The sequence below is a fragment of the Pristis pectinata genome, chromosome 3, assembly GCF_009764475.1.
Source record: "Pristis pectinata isolate sPriPec2 chromosome 3, sPriPec2.1.pri, whole genome shotgun sequence".
In the NCBI taxonomy this organism is placed as follows: Eukaryota; Metazoa; Chordata; class Chondrichthyes; order Rhinopristiformes; family Pristidae; genus Pristis; species Pristis pectinata.
This window is the reverse complement of record NC_067407.1, coordinates 2,411,683-2,432,422: the sequence shown is the minus strand read 5'-3', so window position 1 is coordinate 2,432,422 and position 20,740 is coordinate 2,411,683. Positions and strand designations below refer to the sequence as shown.

Genomic DNA, 20,740 nt, shown 5'->3' with positions numbered 1-20,740 from the left:
CTGAAATAGGAGTGTGTCTGGTCCTCAGTCAAAGTCAGGAATTGAATGGATAGGGGCAGAAGGGCAGAAAACTTTAGGCAGCACAGTGGCTCAGCGGGTAGAGCCGCTGCCTCACAGCTCCAGAGACCCGGGTTCGATCCTGACCTCCGGCACTGTCTGTGTGGAGTTTGCACGTTCTCCCTGTGACCGTGTGGGTTTCCCCCGGGTGCTCCAGTTTCCTCCCACATCCCGAAGACGTGTGGGTCGGTGGATTAATTGCCCCCAGTGTGTGGGTGAGGGGTAGAATCCGGGGGGAGTTGATGGGAATGTGGGGAGAATAAAATGGGATCAGTGTAGGGTTGGTGTGAATGGGTGGGTGATGGTCGGCATGGACTGGGTGGGCCGAAGGTCCTGTTTCTGTGCTGTATCTCTCCCCGACTCTGGAGCCCAGGGGGCTGTGAGTGAAGGATGGGCTGAGGTGGTAGGGGTGGGGAGGGGGGGGGGGAAGGATTTGACCCCAGGGTGGTAGAGGCTTGTGTCCAGGTCACTCCGGTGGTGACTGGAGGGATTTGGGCCGGATGGTGATTCTCCTAAAGGTGACCCCAGGCCTTCTCTTCAGAGTGTCTTGGCCAAGTGGGGGCAGGACACAGATGGGAGTGCCTGGAGATGGGACAAATTCTTCAGGATTGTGTCCCAGGCAGAGATGGCTCATTGTATAGAGTTGGGCTTGGGACCACGTGTGGACCAGAAGGCCAGGGGGTCGAGGATCCCTGGTTTGTCCACAAAGAGCCCGACAAAATACTGGGTGATCCACTCCCACCACCGGATCGTGGAAAGTTGTGATATGGAAGAGTCGCTTCGTCCCGTTGGATCAGGGAGGTGAGAAACTGCCCCCACCTTCACCTCCCTCTTGCAGTTCTCATTCTGAAGCTCAGAGGTTCCAGCTCCAAGTACGGCTGAGAATCGGTGAGGGTTCCTGTTCCCACCACATCCGCAGGCAGTGAGTACCAGCCCCCACCGGGCACCTCCGCAGGCAGTGAATCTCAGCCCCCACCGGGCACCTCCGCAGGCAGTGAGTCCCAGCCCCCTATCAAACATGGTGGTTTTCCATACAGGGTTCCTACACCAGCATACACCCCACTTATACGTGATGCACAGCGTGTGGGGAGGGAAGAGGATGCAGAGGTCCATTAACAGGACCACCAGATACTTGCCCAGGGTCACACCTGGAGATCATTAGGGCACCGGGACTGTCTCTGTTCCTCCCCTTTAACCCTCCATGATGGAAGAAGTTCTCTGAATACCCTTCGCTCTGGTGAAAGCCAGTCAGATAAGAGGGTTTTGGGTGCAGTGCAATGCAGACAAGAGCTGTAATGATCTTCAGGAGCGATGACAAGTAAAATGATTGCGCTGTCAATCAACGTACCTTTGGGCCAACAAAACCCTGGAAGCCTCTCAAACCTTGGTCACCAATATCGCCCTGAAACAGCAAAAACGTGGATCTTAATACAGTGTGAGAACGGATCTTGTAACGACGTCTATTTCAACAGAGTGGACTTCCAGTGAAGAGTCACCCAGCACGGAAACAGGACCTTCGGCCCACTGAGTCCCTGCCAGCCATCACCCACCCATTGACCCCAACCCTACACTGATCCCATTTCATTCTCCCCACATTCCCATCAACTCCCCCCAGATTCTACCCCTCACCCACACACTGGGGGCAATTTACAGCGGCCAATTAACCCACTGATCTGCACGTCTCTGCGACGTGGGAGGAAACCGGAGCACCCGGTGGAAACCCATGTGGTCACAGGGAGAACATGCTCACTAAGGGGGGGGGGCGGGGGGTCACAGTGTGGGAGGGGCAGTCTGAGGGAGTGTCACACAGTGGGAGGGGCGGTACTGAGGGAGGGCCACACAGTGGTGGGGGGCAGTACTGAGGGAGGATCACACTGTAGGGGGGGCAGTACTGAGGGAGTGTCGCACTGTGGGAGGGACGGTACTGAAGGAGGTGTGTTTAGAGCTGTTGCTTGAGTGAAAAGTTCTACAATAGTCCATGATGAACACTGTTCTGCTTGACCCTTTCCTGTACTGGTTCAGGAATCGTGAAGCCGCCAGCATCTCTATAGGCATTTCAGTTAGTTACCACTGGCTACGGATTGGATCGGGTGGTCTGAGTGCTTCAGTTTCATGTGTGGTCAGGTTGTGGCTGGGGTGTGCAGTGGGGATGTTGGGGTCATTGCCAACACTTACCCTTTGACCTTTAGGACCAGGTTCCCCCATGGATCCTTGGTCACCCTGCACTCCAGCTTGACCTCGTCGAGTACCTTGGAGACCCGGTTGTCCTGACAAACCTCTCTCTCCCTGCAAAGGTACAAAGGTCACTCATTGGCATGGTTCAAAGAATACACAGGAGACCACATCTGTAACACTGAGTGCTGTCTCCATATCACACTGGGAGCACCGTGCACAGTTCCAGTCTCCATATCACACCGGGAGCACTGTGCACAGGTCTGGACAGAAGGCAGACTGGATTGCCTTTTACTTAAATCTCCAGAATGTGATGATATTTGCCAAGGAAAAGTGAATCTTTCCGGTCCAGGCTGACTTGGAGAGCCTTCACTGAACCAAGGGCAGTACTACCACTGCAGACATAAACTGCATTTATAGAACATGGTGAAACATTTCTCGGGGCAGTGTTATCAAACCAAGCCCTGGCATTAAAATCAAGCTCAACGTGGTTGCTTTATGGGTGATTTTTAGATGAGGAGAGGAGGAGAAAAGGTTTATGGGGGGATTTCTGGAGCTCGGGGCCCAGGCAACTGAGGGCATGGCCGCTGGCACGCAGTCCCACTCAGTGACACGGAGAACGTACAATCTCCTTACAGACAGCGGCGGGAATTGAACCCCGATCGCTGGCACTGTAATAGCATTATGCTAACCGCTACACTACTGTGCTGCAACATAACATCCCAACTTCTAAACTCAATCTAAACTCAGTGCCCTGACTGATGAAGGCCAGTGTGCTAAAGCCTTCTTTACCACCCTGTCTACCTGCGATGCCACTTTCAGGGAACCATGTATCTGAACTTCAAGGTCCCTCCGTCCTACAACACTCTCCCGGGCTCTACCGTTCACTGGGAAAATCCTACCCTCGTTTGCCTTCCCAAAATGCAACACCTCGCACTTATCCAAATTAAACTCTATTTGCCTTTCCTGGGACCACTTACCCAGCTGATCAAGATCCCTCTGTAAATCCTGAGAACCACCTTCACTGTCAACAACACCACCTACTTAGGTCGGGAACTCACTGCCTGAAAGGGTGATCTCAGCAGGAACCATCAGTTAAACAGAGCCATAACCTATGGGTCTACACTTGAAGAGCAGGGATTGTCTTAGCCGGCAGACCCCAGAACTACTAACGCAGTAACGATATGAGGTTTAATTACCTTAGGACCTCGTTGACCTCTGTCACCCACAGGACCAGGCTCACCAGGAGCCCCTCGAGGTCCGGGTTTCCCAGCGACCCCAGTTAGTCCAACATCACCTAGGTCGCCCTACGGAAAGTACATCAATTCATTGAAACACACAGTTACATCAGGAAACGTGACCAGGTTTAACAGCAGAGCGCAAGGATTCGGGGTAAGGAAACGTGTTGCTTATAACAGCCTGCAGCAGATCAGAACTTCACCACTGAAAATCAAACAACTGCAGATGCTGAAAATCTGAAATAAAGCCAGGCAGTGCTAGAAACACTTGGCAGGTCAGGCAGCATCTGTGGAGAGAGAAACAGTTAATGTTTCAGGTCAGAGACCCTTCATCAGAAATCTACCACTGTCTGGGTGAAAAAAAATCTCTCTTCTAATGTGAATAATGAGCTTAAATTTATGATCTCTTGCTGTTAACGAGGCAGGCACTGTGGCACAGTGGGTAGAGCTGCTGCCTCACAGCTCCAGAGACCCGGGTTCGCTCCTGACCTCCAGCACTGTCTGTGTGGAGTTTGCACGTTCTCCATGACCACGTGGGTTTCCCCCGGGTGCTCCGGTTTCCTCCCACATCCCAGAGACGTGCGGTTTGGTGGGTTAATTGGCTGCTGTAAATTGCCCCCAGTGTGTGGGTGAGGGTTGGAATCTCTGGGGAGTTGATGGGAGTGTGGGGAGAATGAAATGGGATTAGTTTAGGATTGGTGTAAATGAGTGGGTGATGGTCGGCACGGACTCGATGGGCCGAAGGGCCTGTTCCTGTGCTGTATGACACATGACATGCCTTGCTGGTCCTAAACCAGTAAGTGGTGGTGTGGAGGGATCACAGCTTCCAGTGCACCCGACCAGCACGTTGATACTAAGTCCCTGGAATGGGAGAGGTCAGATCCACAGCCCCACCCACGGCCACCTCGGTCATCACCAGAGTAACCTCGGCGATTTGACGGGTGTTGGCGGTATTGGAAGACTAGTGTTTATTTCCAATCCCCTTGAATTCGGGTCCTCTTGGCATTAAGGGTTCACCACATGGTGGGTCTGGGGGCACATTCATTCCAGACAGGGTAACGTGGCAGATCTTCCTCCCAAGGGAAATCGGTGAACCAAATGAGCTTTGTCAATAACCCAGACTTTATATTATTAGTCATAGAGTCATAGGGCAATACAGGCCCTTCGGCCCAACTGGTCCATGCTGACCATGGTGCCAACCCAGCTAGTCCCAATTTCCTGCATTTGGCCCAAATCCCTCCAAGCCACGCCCCTCCATGTACCTATCCAAGTGCTTCTTAAATGACACTGTTGAACCTGCCTCACCCACTTCCTCTGGCAGCTCGTTCCATACACTCACCACCCCCTGCGTGAAAAAGTTGCCCCTCAGGTCCCTTCTAAGTCTTTCCCCTCTCACCCTAAACCTGCCCCCTAGTTTTGGACTCCCCTACCCTGGGGAAAATACTGTTCCCGTCCACCTTGCCTATGTCCCTCATGAGTTTATAAACTTCTATAAGATCACCTCTCATTCCCCTATGCCAAAGACCTAGCTTGGCCAACTGCTTCTTAAAGCTCAGACCCTCTAGTCCTGGCAACATCCTCATATTGACACAATTTAAATTCCTGCAGCTGCCATTGAAATCCTCCTTGAGGGGTCAGCGGTGGAAAGGGTGAGCAGCTTCAAGTTCCTGAGCATCAACATCTCAGAGGATCTATCCTGGGCCCATCACATTGATGCACTCACGAAGAAGGCACGCCAGCAGCTCTAATTCATTAGGACTTTGAGGAGATTCGATATGTTACCGAAGACTCTTGGAAGTTTCTACAGATGTACGGTGGAGAGCATTCTGATTAGTTGCATCACAGCCTGGTATGGAGGCTCCAATGCACAGGATCGCAAGAGGCTGCAGAGGGTTGTAGACTCAGCCAGCTTCATCACGGGCACAACCCTCCCCCCCATCGAGGACATCTTCAAGAGGTGGTGCCTCAAGGAGGCAGCATCCATCACTAAGGACCCTCACCATCCGGGACATGCCCTCTTGTTACTACCATCGGGGAGGAGGTACAGGAGCCTGAAGACCCACACTCAACGATTCAGGAACAGCTTCTTCCCCTCCGCCATCAGATTTCTGAACGGTCCATGAACCCATGAACACTACCTTGTTATTCCTCTTCGTTTTGAACTCTTTATTTATTTTGTAATTTATAGCAAATTTTAATGTCTTTGCACTGTACTGCTGCTACAAAACAACTAATTTCACGCCATCTAAGTCAGTGGTTCTGATGCCTCTGTGCACAGTTTATCACTCTAAATCAGTGAGATAAATTGGCTGTTCTATTAAAAAGTCAGAATGGAGATTTGAAGCATGGAATTTACTTACAGGTGGCCCACGGTTTCCAGAAACTCCTGGTTTTCCAACACTCCCGGGATGTCCTCTTGGCCCAGGGTATCCTACTGCTCCTCTGGTACCTGGTGGTCCAGTGATTCCCTGTAAAATGAGTCAATAAAATAGCAACATGTTTCGAGTGTTGTGACTGCGGACCCATCATTCATTTCGCTGAGAAGGGGCTGGCGTGGATTCTCCCTGAGTTTCCGTGGGCAAGAACTACACCTCAGAGCTTGGCATGTAAATGTCTGGGACTTGCTGGAGGGGTAGATCTCACGTTGTGCATCCTTTTGTCCAAAGCTTCCAGCACAAGGAATGTTTGCATCCCAACTTGTAGGGAAGTGGGGCATTTGTGAATGATGGGAGACAAAGCCTGTCTCCCTGACTGGTGAGAGAGAGAGAAACCCAGGGTTGATGGAAGCTGAGTGAGAAACAAAGAGAGGGAAAGGAGCTGTGGATTAGGCGAGGCGAGGCTACTGATAGAGTATGGAGAGTTGTGACTTTGAGTGGTAGATTCAACAGCTCTTTGTTCAGCACACAGAGGACATGTGGTTGGAGAACCTCTTGATAGAATCCACTGCTAGAAACTCTCTGAAGTCAAAGAACATTGAGTTTTCATACTCTAGAACATAGATGATGGCAGGTGATTGAACACAATTTCAATCGTTGGAATTGCACAGTTTACTTCAATATTTTGGGTGTTGAGAAATAGTTCCAACGAATTACATATTTACAATGGGAGCACATCTTAACTAAGTAAACCATCAAACACCTTTGCTGGGACAAAGCAATTAACATGAATGATCTCAAAGCTTCTGAGGACAGAAAGCCAGAACAAATTTGACTATGTCCATGTTAGATAAGATTTCTTTATTAGTCACATGTACATCGAAACACACAGTGAAATGCATCTTTTGCGTAGAGTGTTCTGGGGGCAGCCCGCAAGTGTCGCCATGCTTCCGTCGCCAACATAGCATGCCCACAACTTCCTAACCCATATGTCTTTGGAATGTGGGAGGAAACCAGAGCACCTGGAGGAAACCCATGCAGTCAGGGGGAGAATGTACAAACTCCATACAGACAGCAGCCAGAATCGAACCCGGGTCGCTGGCACTGTAGTAGTGTTACGCTAACCGCTACACTACCGTGCCTGCCAAGTTGTTTGTACTAACTTGGATTGTTGGACAAACTTAGATTGTTTTCTCTGGAGTGTTGGAAGTTGAGCGGAGACCTGATAGAGGTTTATAAACTTATGAGAGGCACAGACAGACAGTCAGATTTGACAGTTCCACCCTTAGTTCCCAGGGTAGAGGTGTCAAATATTTGAGGGCATAGCTTTAAGGTGAGGGGGGAGGGGGGGATAGGTTTGAAGGAGATTTACGAGGCAAGTTTTTTTTACACAGAGAGTGGTGGGTGCCTGGAACGGGCTGACCGGGGAGGTGGCAGAAGCAGATACAGCAGCAACATTGGAGAGACATTTACTCAGGCACGTGAACAGACAGCAAATGGAGGGATATGGACCACGTGCAGGCAGATGAGATGAGTTAGACTGGCATTGTGTTCAGCACAGACATGGTGGGCTGAAGGGCCTGTTCCTGTGCTGTACTGTTCTATGTTCTAAATGGCAAGCTAGCCTGTCTGGAAACATCACTGATCTCATCCTGCGGGTTTCGATTTCAGATAATCAACACAGCCCCACTATCTGTATGTGTTGTCCATGTATGTGAGAATGTCTTACAGTTGTGTCAGTTTCCAAAGCATCTGTCTCAGGGAGCTCCCACTGCGAGTGGGGGCCAGCTCTCCCCCCTCAGTGTTTATCCCTGTAGCTGTCCTGCCACTGTGTATGGCACATTTGAAATAGAAGATTTAAGACTGGTTCTTGTTGTATCAATGGCGACTACATCGCACACTTTATACTTTCCAACTCTGGCTGCTCCTCCCGCAGATGGAACCTGTTTCCACTGGCCGGGGGCCAGTCACCACAGAGATGTCCATCAGCAGAACTGGTGGCGACACAAGGGAAAGCATTTTCCCAACAAGTGGATGGGCTCTGGAACGCAGTTCCTGATTGTGCTGGAAACTGATTCGACAACAGAAATCAATGGTGATCCAGTCATCAAGGTCTGAAATGCCTCTTTCTGTCCAGTCCTGGTCTAGGAGACTGGAAATGGTCCCAAGTGGCAGGAACTGCGGCTACTCTGAGCAGGGTCACTGATACATCATTGGGAAACCAAATAACCTGTCTATGTAATTTGAGGTATTGAGTCACCCAGCACGGAAACAGGCCCTTCGGCCCACCGAGTCCGTGTTGACCATCACCCACCCATTTACACAAACCCTACACTGATCCCATTTTATTCTCCCCACATTCCCATCAACTCCCCCCAGATTCTACCCCTCACCCACACACTGGAGGCAATTAACCCACCGACCCGCACGTCTCTGGGATGTGGGAGGAAACCGGAGCAGCCGGGGGAAACCCACGTGGTCACAAGGAGAACGTGCAAACTCCACACAGACAGCGCCGGAGGTCAGGATCAAACCTGGGTCTCTGGAGCTGTGAGGCAGCGGCTCTACCCGCTGCGCCACTGACTGTCCCCACGTGTGGCTGAACAAAACGACATCCTTTCTCTTGGAGCAACAAACAGTCTGCTAGAGGGACTCAGTGGGTCGAGCAGCGTCTGTGGGGGAATCCTGATGCAGGGTTTTGACCCGAAATGTCGCCAATTCCTTTCCACCCCACGGATGCTGCTCGACCCACCGTTCCTCCAGCAGATTGTTTGTTGCTCCAGATTCCAGTGTCTGCGGACTCTCACGTCTCCATCTTTTCCTCTTGGTTCGTTCCTTGCGACGAGGAAGGGAAATCTCCCAGGTATTTGAAGGTCAAGTACACACAGATGAACGGAAGGTTACTCACCGGCAAACCTGGTGTCCCCGCCCCACCAGCAGCTCCTTTTGCTCCCTTTAAACCCTGTAAACATGAAAGTTCAGAACTCAGATTCACTTACAGCTGGGGCACTGTGCACAACCCTACCTGCTGCGCATCGCGGAGAGACTCTGGCACTGAGGGATCGCACGCATTTAGTTCATTCTGTTTTTGGAATCTGGGATTCTCTGACATGTCCACGGTTCACTGCCCCGTGACAAGGTGGGGGTGAACCCCCTTGTTGACCCACTGCAGTTCCTCTGGTGAAGGTGCTCCCACAGAGCTGTTGGGCAGGGAGCTCCAGGATGATGAAGGAACAGTGATTTACCCACAGATCCAGGAGTTAGATTATGAAGGGAGATCGCATAAATCAGGTTCCCTGGATTATAAATAGTTAACAAGGTAATGATTTATTTGTAAGGATTTTAGAGTGATCGTTGGGGAGAGAAACAGTATTAAACAGTGGGGGCAGTATTCGAGTCATACAGCACGGAAACAGGCCCTTCGGCCCAACCGGTCCATGCCGGCCAAGATGCCCATCCAAGCCAGTCCCATTTGCTTCCCTTCTAAACCTTTCCTATCCATGTACCTGTCCAAGTATCGTTTAATTGTTGTTAACGTACCTGCCTCTACCACTTCCTCTGGCAGCTCGTTCCACACACTGACCACCCTCTGGGTGAAAAGGTTGCCCATCAGGTTCCTATTAAATCTCTCCCCTCTCACCTTAAACTTATGCCCTCTAGTTCTTGATTCCCCAACCCTGGGGAAAAGTCTCAGACAAGTAGATTAACCTTGGAAAACAAACAAAGCTGCAGATGCTGGAATCTGAAAGAAGAACTGAAATGCTGGAAGATTTCAGCCGGACAGGCTGCATCCGTGGAAAGAGAGGCCAGTTAACGTTTCAGATCGAAGCCCCTTCATCAGAACTGAGAAAGAGAGAAAGCAAGTTCTTTTACTTAGGTAACAGGTAACAGAGACGGTGCTGGAGGGTACTGGGTGGTACACAGGGAATATCAGTAACAGGGTGAAGTGATGTAGCCATTGAATGGACAGTTAGAACCATAGAACCATAGGACAGTACAGCACAATATAGGCCTTTTGGCCCACAATGTTGTGCCGACCTTTAAACCTTGCCTAAGACTATCTAACCCCTTCCTCCCACATATCCCTCTATTTTAAATGTACCTGCCTCCACCACTGCCCCAAGCAGCGCATTCCAGGCCCCAACCACTCTCTGGGTAAAAAAAACCTTCCTCTGATATCGCCCTTGAACTTCCCACCCATTACTTTAAAGCCATGCCCTCTTGTATTGAGCATTGGTGCCCTGGGAAAGAGGCACTGGCTGTCCACTCTATCTATTCCTCTTAATATTTTGTATACCTCTATCATGTCTCCCCTCATCCTCCTCCTCTCCAATGAGTAAAGCCCTAGCTCCTTTAGTCTCTCCTCATAATCCATACTCTCTAAACCAGGCAGCATCCTGGTAAATCTCCTCTGCACCCTCTCCAATGCCTCCACATCCTTCCTATAATAAGGTGACCAGAACTGGGCACAGTACTCCAAGTGTGGTCTAACCAGAGTTTTGTAAAGCTGCATTATTACCTTGCAGCTCTTAAACTCGATCCCTTGACTTATGAAAGCTAACATCCCATAAGCTTTCTTAACTACCCTATCCACCTGTGAGGCTACTTTCAGCGATCTGTGGATATGAACCCCCAGATCCCTCTGCTCCTCCACACTGCCCAGAATCCTGCCATTAACTTTGTACTCTGCCTTGGAGTTTTTCCTTCCAAAGTGTACCACCTCACACTTCTCCGGATTGAACTCCATTTGCCACTTCTCAGCCCAGCTCTGCATCCTATCAATACCCCTCTGCAACCTTTGACAATCCTCCACACCACCGACCTTTGTGTCGTCTGCAAACTTGCCAACCCACCCTTCTACCCCCTCATCCAAGTCATTAATAAAAATCACGAAAAGCAGAGGTCCCAGAACCAATCCTTGTGGGGCACTGCTAGTCACAGCCCTCCAATCCGAATGCACTCCCTCCACCACAACCCTCTGCTTTCTACAGGCAAGGCAATTCTGAAATACAGGCAGTTAAGCTCCTTGTCTGTGAGAAGAGGAACAAACCTATCGCCGGACTGACAGAAGAGCAGCCAGCTGTGTACAGGAGGGATTGAATCATTTCCACACTCCTGCTGTACTCTCAAAGTCCTCTAATCCTCTTCCCTTTAAGCATTTATCCAATTTCTTCCTGTCTGGAATTAGTTTATTACTGTCACATGTACCGAGATACAGTGAAAAGCCTTTGCTTACACACCATCCAGGCAGATTATTCCATGCTTAAGTACAATGAGTTAGGACAAAAGAAAAAAACGGAATGCAGAATAAAGTGTTACAGTTACAGAGAAAGTGCAGTGCAGGCAGACAATAAGGTGCAAGGCCATAATGAGGTAGAATGTGAGGTCAAGAGTCCATCTTATCATACTAGGGGACCATTCAATAGTCTTATAAGAGCGGGATAGAAGCCATCCTTGAGCCTGGTGGTACGTGCTTTCAGGCTTTTGTATTTTCTGCCCGACGGGATGGGGGAGAAGAGAGAATGTCTGGGGTGGGTGGGGTCTTTGATTATGTTGGCTGCTTTACCAAGGCAGCAAGAAGTGTAGACAGAGTCCATGGAGGGGAGGCTGGTTCCCATGACGGGCTGGGCTGTGTCCACAACTCTTTGCAGTTTCTTGGGTGTCCCGGGCAGAGCAGTTGCCGTACCAAGCCCTGATGCGTCCAGGTAGGATGCTTCTTTGGTGCATCGACAAAAATTGGCGAGGGTCGAAGAGGACATGCCAAATTCCGAAGAAAGATCACGGTGTTTGGTCTCTCCACAGATGCTGCCTGACCTGGGTGTATCTCAGGGCTCTAGCTTTACTGCTAGTTTGGTTCCAAAAGGTTCTCCAATTCCCTCAACGTGCTCCTGTTGAATCTGCTCCCGACGCCCTCAGGCCTCCCCACGTGTCTCTGAACTGCAGTCTGTGAGGTCAACAAGAATGTGGGATGACCTCGGACACAAGCGGACACGAGGAGTGGGGGCGGGGGCGAGGCTGGTCAGGAGGGTGGTGGAGGAGGCAAAGGCAAGGACCAGGGTTTCAGCAGCAGATGAACTGAAAATCCACACTAACCCAATGACACAGGATCAGAGAATTATGGGGATACAGCATGGAAACAGGCCCTTCAGCCCATCAAGGTCTGTACTGACCATCACTCACTCATTTACACCAATCCTACACAGATCCCATTTCACTCTCCCCACATTCCCATCAACTCCTCCCAGATTCTACCCCTCACCCACACACTGGGGGCAATTTACGGCGGCCAATTAATCCACCGACCCGCACGTCTTTGGGATGTGGGAGGAAACCGGAGCACCCGGGGGAAACCCACACGGTCACAGGGAGAACATGCAAACTCCACACAGACAGCGCCAGAGGTCGGGATTGAACCTGGATCACTGCCGGGTGAGGAGCAGTTCTCTCTGCCACACCGCAGTGAGGTGTTAATTTGCACCTTGCTAATATCCTGCGGTGGCTGACACTTCAAAAGCCAGGAGGTCAACAAAAACATTTGTTAATTTTTTACCAGTCTTGCAACATTGTTGAGTCACTGGAAGTAACTTGGAGATTTTGTCTGGGCCAACACAGGGCCACAGAGACAAGTACTGCTGTTCCACTGTGGCCCAGACACACACGTCATCATCCTGATGGGCTAGACATTACTGGGCTCTTGCAGCACAGAAGGTTGAGGGGAAATTTAATATTCAAAATCAGAGCGGGTTTTGATGCAGTAAATGAGAAGTAACGGTGAAAATCAAATGAAGTAAACTGCAGATGCTGGAAATCTGAAATAAAAACTGAAAATGCTGGAAACACTCAGCAGGTCAGGCAGCATCTGTGCAGAGAGGAACAGTTCATGTTTCCGATCTGAGACCTTTTGCCAGAAATGGCAAAGAAAAGAATAATTAGTCATTGGTAGCAGGGAAGATGGAGGGGGTGGGGAGAAGGCTAATATTAAAGGAAATACCTCAGATAGGGTGAGACCAAATTCATTTATGTTTCAATTAGAAGTTCTTTGTCTGTGTGGCTAACAGCAGGGCTGTGGGACATGTCCAGCAGGTCAGAGTGTACTAATGGGCAGGCATGGTAGTGTAGCGGTTAGCATAACACTTTACAGCGCCAGTGACCCAGGTTCAATTCCGGCCACTGTCTGTAAGGAGTTTATACGTTCTCCCCGTGTCTGCGTGGTTTTCCTCCGGGTGCTCCGGTTTCCTCCCACATTTCAAAATACGTACGGGTTAGGAAGTTGTGGGCATGCTATGTTGGCGCCGGAAGCGTGGCGAAACTTGTGGGCTGCCCCCAGAACACTCTATGCAAAAGATGCATTTCACTGTGTGTTTCGATGTACATGTGACTAATAAAGAAATCTTATCTCTAGAGTGAAGAGAGAAAAACTGAGCCACAATCATAGTTGGATGGCTGGTTGAACTGGCTCATTCTAGGTAGACAGAAAGAGAGACAGGGATAACTGAAGTTAGAGGATTTGATATTGAGACACAAAGGACTGCAGATGCTGGAATCTGGAGCAACACACAAAATGCTGGAGGAACATATCAGGTCAGGCAGCATCTGTGGAGGGAAATGGACAGACGATGTTTTGGGTCGAGACTTTTCATCTGGACTCCATTTCATTATGAGTTCTGCAGGCTGCACTGTGCCCAGATGGAAGGTGAGGTGTTCCTCAGGCGTATGTTGGGACTCACTATAACAGTGCAGGAGGTGACAGACAATCCCAGGTGGAATGGGGTGGCGGAGAACAGAAAGCTCAGGGCCTCTCCTGATGACTGAATACAGGTGCTCCCAAAGCGAAGGGACTGTGTCCAGGGGCAGGAAGGGCTGAACAGAGGGCACAGAGTGAAGGGAGGCATTGAGGAGGAGAATGTTTCTTGCAGGGAGTTGCTGGGATCTGGCGGAAAGGTTGGTGGGACCAGATCCACAATGTTTCACTCTTTCCCCAACTGAGGAACTGGCAAGAGACTGGAACATTGGAGAACCCTTTCAAAGAATTCAGATCCAACTTCTCGTGATAGAACAACCCTCTCGTCCCAGGAATTAGCTGAGTGAACCCCTTTACTGCCACCAGTGCTTGTAAATCATTTCTTAAATCAGGGGACCAAACCTGTACACAGGACACCATGTGCCATTTGAATTCCTGGGCATTAACACATCGGATGACTTGCCTTGGGTCCAGCAGGTAGATGCAATCACAAGGAAGGCGTGCCAGCATCTTTGCTTTCTTAGGAGGTGAAGGAGGTTCAGCTTCTCACCGAACACTCTAGCAAACTTCTACAGATGTACTGTTGAAAGTATCCTGACTGGTTGCATTATGGTCTGGTACAGTAATTCGAACACGTAGGAATGTAAGAAGCTGCAGAGAGTAGTGGACTCAGCCCAATAGACTACAGGCCCATCCCTCCCCACCATCGGGAGTATCTACAGGAGGTGCTGCCTCAAGAAGGCAACATACATCATCAAAGCTCCCCACCATCCGGGCCGTGCCATCTTCTCACAGCTCCCCTCGGGCAGGAGGTACAGAAGCCTGAAGTCCCACACCACCAGGTTCAGGAACAGCTACTTCCCTTCAACCATTCGACTCTTGAACCAACCGGCACAACCCTAATCACTACCTCAGTACAGCAAAACTATTGCAACTTTGATCACTTTGCACTAAAATGAACTTTTTTTGTTCTATTTGCATTCTTTCTTGTAAGATTTATGTTTTTCTTGTGAACGCTGCTTATCTGATGCTCTGTGCCTGTGATGCTGCTGCAAGTAAGTTTTTCATTGCACCCGTGCACACATGGACTTGTGCAGATGACAATAAACTCGACTTTGAACAAATGTAATAATATTCCTCTAACATCAAACTCCGACTCCTTTGCAATAAAGGCTAATTTGCCTTCTGAATTATTTGTTGCACAGGTAAGAGGGTTTGAGTGACAAGGTGTGATGTCATTTTACAGCTCATGCCATTTCCCCTTTGACCTTGCTGGGCACATTTCACCCCCCAGCCTCGCCGGCGTACACTGCGGCTCTCAGTGGCTCGGACCAGTCTGAGGGTGAGGAGACGCACATACCTTCGGTCCTTTTCCTCCCTTCGGCCCCGGCTCGCCTGGTTGTCCCGGGTCTCCCTGCAGTGGGACAAAATAAACAAACAGGACGCCCAAGGCTGAGTAACTTCGGGAACTTCCCTCACAGTCCCTCTCCCAGCCTTCACCGCAACGGAGAACCTTCCTGAAACGAGGACCATGGTGCAGCAACAGGGAGAGTGAGACAATATGTGCACAGCAAGATCCCACGGACACAAATATGATAATTACCAATGGGCAGCTCAGTGGTGCAGTGGGCAGAGCCGCTTCTTCACAGCTCCAGAGACCCGGGTTCGATCCCGACCTCTGACGATGTTCCCCTGTGAACAGTGTGTGACCCCTCCCACAGTGTGACCCTCCCTCAGTACTGACCCTCCCACAGTGTGACCCTCCCTCAGTACTGCCTCTCCCACAGTGTGACCCTCCCTCAGTACCGACCCTCCTGCAGTGTGACCCTCCCTCAGTACCGACCCTCCCGCAGTGTGACCCTCCCTCAGTACTGCCTCTCCTGCAGTGTGACCCTCCCTCAGTACTGCCCCTCTCACAGTGTGACCCTCCCTCAGTACTGCCTCTCCCAGTGTGACCCTCCCTCAGTACTGTCTCTCCCACAGTGTGACACTCCCTCAGTACTGACCCTCCCACAGTGTGACACTCCCTCAGTACTGCCTCTCCCACAGTGTGACCCTCCCTCAGTACTGACCCTCCCACAGTGTGACCCTCCCTCAGTACTACCCCTCCCACAGTGTGACCCTCCCTCAGTACTGCCCCTCCCACAGTGTGTGCGTCAGTCTCCAGGACAGGAATTGAACCTTGGTCCTTGTGACTCAGGTGAGAGGTTTGACCGTTTTCCTGTGAATGAAGTGTAACAGTCACTATTTGACTATCTGTTCAAACACGTTGTTTTCAAGAAGTCCTACCGGTCTTCCCTGCTGTCCGACATTTCCTCTTGGTCCAGGTACACCTTGGTAACCCTGCAGGTTTTGGTTACAAAGAGAGAGCAGTCAGTTTGGCAGCCAAGCCTCGAGAAGATGATCAACATTAAAATATTCCTTGAGAAATTCCAATGGTCAACGCTCATGGTGTGCGCTCCTCCTGGAACAAGGTTTGACCTTTGCAGAGGTGGCCCTGCAATAAGACCCTAGATTCCCATTTAGTTTATTCAGTTCCTCTTATTAATGCCCCCCATTAGAAGCACCAGAGGTAGAGCACCAGCACCCGGGTTCAATCCCGACCTCTGGCGCTGTCTGTGTGGAGTTTGCACGTTCTCCCTGTGACTGCGTGGGTTTCCCCGGGTGCTCCGGTTTCCTCCCACGTCCCAGAGACGTGCAGGTTAATTGGCCGCTGCAAATTGCCCCCAATGTGTGGGTGAGGGTAATATCTGGGGGGAGTTGATGGGAATGTGGGGAGAATGAAATGGGATCAGTGTAGGGTTGGTGTCAATGGGTGGGTGATGGTCGGCATGGACTCAGTGGGCTGAAGGGCCTGTTTCTGTGCTGTGTGACTCTATGATTATTGGCACTGACCTGTCGTGTCTGATGGTGGGGGGTCTGGATCTTACTGCCTAACTGGACAATTGGGGTCACCTGCAAGTTCCCCATCCTTACACAACCCTGCGTCAGGATGTTTTCTCCTGAACTTCTGACTGAATTAGTCATGGTTCTTACCATGTGACTCCCAGTTCTGGTGTCTGCCAGAAATAGAAACATCTTCTCCAAGTCCTCCCAACCAAACCCCTCAAAACCCTAAGGACCTTCATCCTCTAGTTTCTTCTTGTCCATGGAAGGGTGCATTGGGGTGAAGTGTGTCGGTGTGGTGATCACTCAGAGTGATGGAATTAATGGGTCTTTTTCAGGCTGGAGGAACATAACCGGTGGAGTGCCCCAAGGATCAGTCCTTGGCCCTCAATTATCTACCATCTCTACTGAGAGGAGGGGGCAGGGTGGGAGTTGAGAGGGCATGTTTTGATGAGGGTATTTGGACTCTGCCACAGGATACAGAGGGGTTGAATGAGTGCGTGAAAACAATTGGAGTTTAATGAGAGGATCAAAAGGTGGATTACTTCCTAAACAGAGCCTGCAAATGAGTGAAGTGCAGAGTCCTTGTGCAGGACAAAGGGTTAGCAGGCAGGGGTAGGAAGTGGTTAGGAGGGCATTTGGCACATTGGTCATTATTGCTGGGGGTTAGAGTTTAGAAATAGGGTCATATTAGTCATAGAGTCATAGAGCAATACTGCATAGATACGGGCCCTTCGGCTCAACCAGTCCATGTCGACCACGGTGCCCACCCAGCTAGTCCCAATTTCCTGCGTTCGGCCCATATCCCTCCAAGCCCTGCCCCTCCCATGTACCTGTCCAAGTGCTGCTTAAACGATACTGTTGTACCTGCCTCACCCACTTCCTCTGGCAGCTCGTTCCATACACTCACCATTTAAACCTGTGGCCCCTAGTTTTGGACTCCCCTACCCTGGGGAAAAGACTGTTACCATCCACCTTATCTAGGCCTCTCATAATTTTAAACACTTCTATAAGGTGTCCCTCCTAGGTTCCAAGGAATAAAGACCATAGGCCCTCCAGTCCTGGCAACATCCTTGTAAATCTTCTCTGAACTCTTTCCAGTTTAACCACATCTTTCCTGTAACAGGGCGACCAGAACTGTCCACAGTGCTCCAAGTGCAGCCTCACCAATGACTTATACAACTGCAACATATTGTCTCCTATTCCTTTGATTTTCTTCCTTATTTCAATACTATTTAAAAACTAACCCACCTCCTTATCCTTCCAACCAAAAAGCATCACCAAACTTTTCTGTCAACACTGAAATTCATTTACCAAACGCACAGCCATTCTACAAGTTTACAAGTGTCTTGTATATTTCCACAGCCTTCTCCCAAACTAACAACACCCCCACCCCCTGCCTGGCCTGCAGCTCCTCAAACCTCCACAGAACAACAGAGTTACCTTGTAGCCTTCATCTCCTGGTTCACCGCGATCTCCACGGGGACCTGCAGGACCCTGAGAGAGAGAACAATGTGTGACATGCAGCTTGGGAACACATGTCTCTTGTATCCACTCCCCACCGAATAAATCATTCCAGTGTTTGACGTGAGCTCAATCATCTGTGTGTACTTCATTCACTCACCCTTGCTTCAAGATGAAGTACAATTGGTTTCCCCTGCCTGTCATGCAGGGCATGTCCACGTTATGTTTTAAGCTTCAGAGCGATCAGTTTATTATTAAAAGTTTCCCCTCACATCAAACCACAAGAGCTTGTTTTAATGGGAAGCAACCTTCCAGATGGAACTATTCTACGACTGTATTCCTTTAGAGTCCAGTTACTGGAGAGATTATGAAATATAGCCCTAACGTTATCCTGTGTCAGCCAATCACGTGGCAAGCGGGAAATAAAAATCAAAAAAAGCTGCAGGTGCTGGAAATCTGAAACAAAATCAGCAAGTGTTGGTAAACACTCCACAGGCCAGGCAGCGTCTGTGGAGAGAGAAGAGCGTTTCCAGCATTTTCTGCTCTGCTTTAGAAAACAGAGGTTATCTTACGGCAAATCAAGCCTGCTTCAGCTGTAGCTGACAGCCTACCGGGTCCACCCAAAAGCCTCTGGAAATGGCAGCATCTTCCTCCCATAAGTCGGGCAATTCGTCCAATGAAAATGCAGTGAATGGAGGGAAGAAAGATTTGGATTCGAAACCTTAATAACAACCCAGATGAAGGGTCTCGACCTGAAACGTCGACTGACCATTTCCCTCCACAGATGCTGCCCGACCCACTTGTGTTCCTCCAGTGCCCCCTTTCCATTCCCTATCCCAGCACTTTATAGTCAATGAAGTACTTTATTGAAATGTAGATACCAGTGCAACTTGTCAGCCAATGTGTACACAGCAAGATCCCATGACCGGTATGTCATGATACACTTTTTAAACCTTAGTTGAGAGCTAGGCGTTAACCAGAACATAGGGGAGAACACGCCTGTTCATTTTCAAAATCCTGTTATCTATTAGTATTTTGGATTAGCATCCCAACAGAGAGAGAATAATTCAGACAGTGTGGCACCCCCACAGTGCACCCCACAGTGTTAGCCTGGAATCTGTACTTAAAATGGGATCTGAACTCTCAATCTTCCAAAACTGGGAAGTGTCTGCGTGATGAGGAGAGAGCGGAGAGGCTGGGTCTGTTCTCCCTGAAGCGGAGGGGACTGAGGGGGGGTCCCGACTGAGGTGTACAGAACTTTAAATGGGGTAGGCAGTATTACACTCTTCCCAGGAGCAGAGATGACTGTCACCACAGGGCATAGGTTTAAGGTGAGGGGGAAGATTTTTTGTCCCCCAGAGAGAGAGGTTGGCATCTGGAATGCACTGCCTGAGAGGTGAGGAGTGGAGGCAGAGACCCTCATATTGAAGGAACATCTGGATGAGCAGTTGAATTGTCAATGCAGAGAAGGTTATAGACCAATTGGATTACATCAATGGGTACGTGATGGTCAACATAGATGTAGTGGGCCGAAGGGCCTGTTTCTGTGCCCTGTGTCTCTGTGACGCTATGAATGCATGGGTGAGGAATGCACGGGTGGGGAATGCATGGGTGGGGGATGCACGGGTGAGGAATGCGCAGGTGGGGAATTAAGTTCCTCAGATTCGAATGATGCAGGAGTCCTGGCTGCCAACAGCCGGGATAGTCTCTACGCATGAGCAGCCAATGAATTAGCCAATCATCTCCAATCTGGCCAGCAATGGAGGGCTGCCAAGAGTGCCACGTGCACTGTTTGTCGCTCCACCGGAGTGCAGAGAAACAGATCATATCTTAGGAGCTCACCACGTCAGGTAGAAACAGCTCCCGCATCAACATCAACAAACAGACCTGACTCATCCATTAGAGCTGTCGGGATCCTGTGAGCAGGTACAAGCCCTACCCCCCTGCTCTTGTGTACACCCCTCACTCACCACCAGAGACGCCTGGCTTTCCCTGAACTTCACGTTCTTAGAACATGAGAAGAAGAAAGGCCTGCTCCAATCTTGTGTTCAGCACAGATATCGTGGGATGAATGGCCTGCTCTTGTGCTGTACAGTTCTATGCCCTGTCCTTTCTTCCTCTCGATCCCTATAACCCCTGACCCCCTTTGTGTCCAAATCTCTGGACCACTGATATAGTGTTATGAATTCACAGCCTGCTCAAGGACAGCTTCTATCCCACTGTGATAAGACTATTGAACGGTTCCCTAATACGATAAAATGGACTCTTGACCTCACAATCTACCTCGTTATGGCCTTGCACTTTATCGTCTGCCTGCACTGCACTTTCTCTGTAACTGTAACACTTTATTCTGTATTCTGTTATTGTTTTCCCTTGTACTACCTCGATGTACTGATCTGATGAAATGATCTGTATGATCGGAATGCAAGACCAGTCTTTCACTGTACCTCGGTACATGTGACAATAATAAACCAATTCCAATGCTATGGCAGCTTGGGACTTTAAGTAATCAGATAAACCTGAATCTAAAAAGTAGCTTGTCTTGTTGCTATGAAGCTCCAAGTTATTTGTCAAAATCCATCTGCTTCAGGGAAAGAAATAGAACAGAGAACATAGAACACTACAGCACAGTACAGGCCCTTCAGCCCACGATGTTGTGCCGACATTTTATCCAGCTCTAAGGTCTATCTAACCCTTCCCTCCCACATAGCCCCCCCATTTGTCTATCATTCATGTGTCTAAGAGTCTCTTAAATGTCTCTAATGTATCTGGCCCCACAACCTCTGCCGGCAGTGCGTTCCACGCAC

At 49.8% G+C, this 20,740-nt stretch overlaps 1 protein-coding gene across 4 annotated transcripts in view; it reads right to left on the bottom strand.

The window, feature by feature from the left end:
- The window catches only part of LOC127568859 (collagen alpha-1(XXIV) chain), a 274,610-nt gene that overhangs the window by 28,625 nt on the left and 225,245 nt on the right, over positions 1 to 20,740 (bottom strand). For 3 of the 4 annotated variants that reach the window (XR_007956090.1, XM_052013085.1, XM_052013086.1), the window contains 8 exons: positions 17,913 to 17,966; positions 15,873 to 15,926; positions 14,944 to 14,997; positions 8,751 to 8,804; positions 5,828 to 5,935; positions 3,429 to 3,536; positions 2,233 to 2,343; positions 1,406 to 1,459 (listed from right to left, as the gene is read on the bottom strand). Coding sequence is in view for 3 of the 4 variants with exons in the window: in XM_052013085.1 (XP_051869045.1) it covers positions 1,406 to 1,459; positions 2,233 to 2,343; positions 3,429 to 3,536; positions 5,828 to 5,935; positions 8,751 to 8,804; positions 14,944 to 14,997; positions 15,873 to 15,926; positions 17,913 to 17,966 (597 nt within the window). In the remaining variant the exon portion in view is untranslated. The remainder of the gene's footprint in view (positions 1 to 1,405; positions 1,460 to 2,232; positions 2,344 to 3,428; positions 3,537 to 5,827; positions 5,936 to 8,750; positions 8,805 to 14,943; positions 14,998 to 15,872; positions 15,927 to 17,912; positions 17,967 to 20,740) is intronic. The other variant, XM_052013087.1, reaches the window with a different exon arrangement.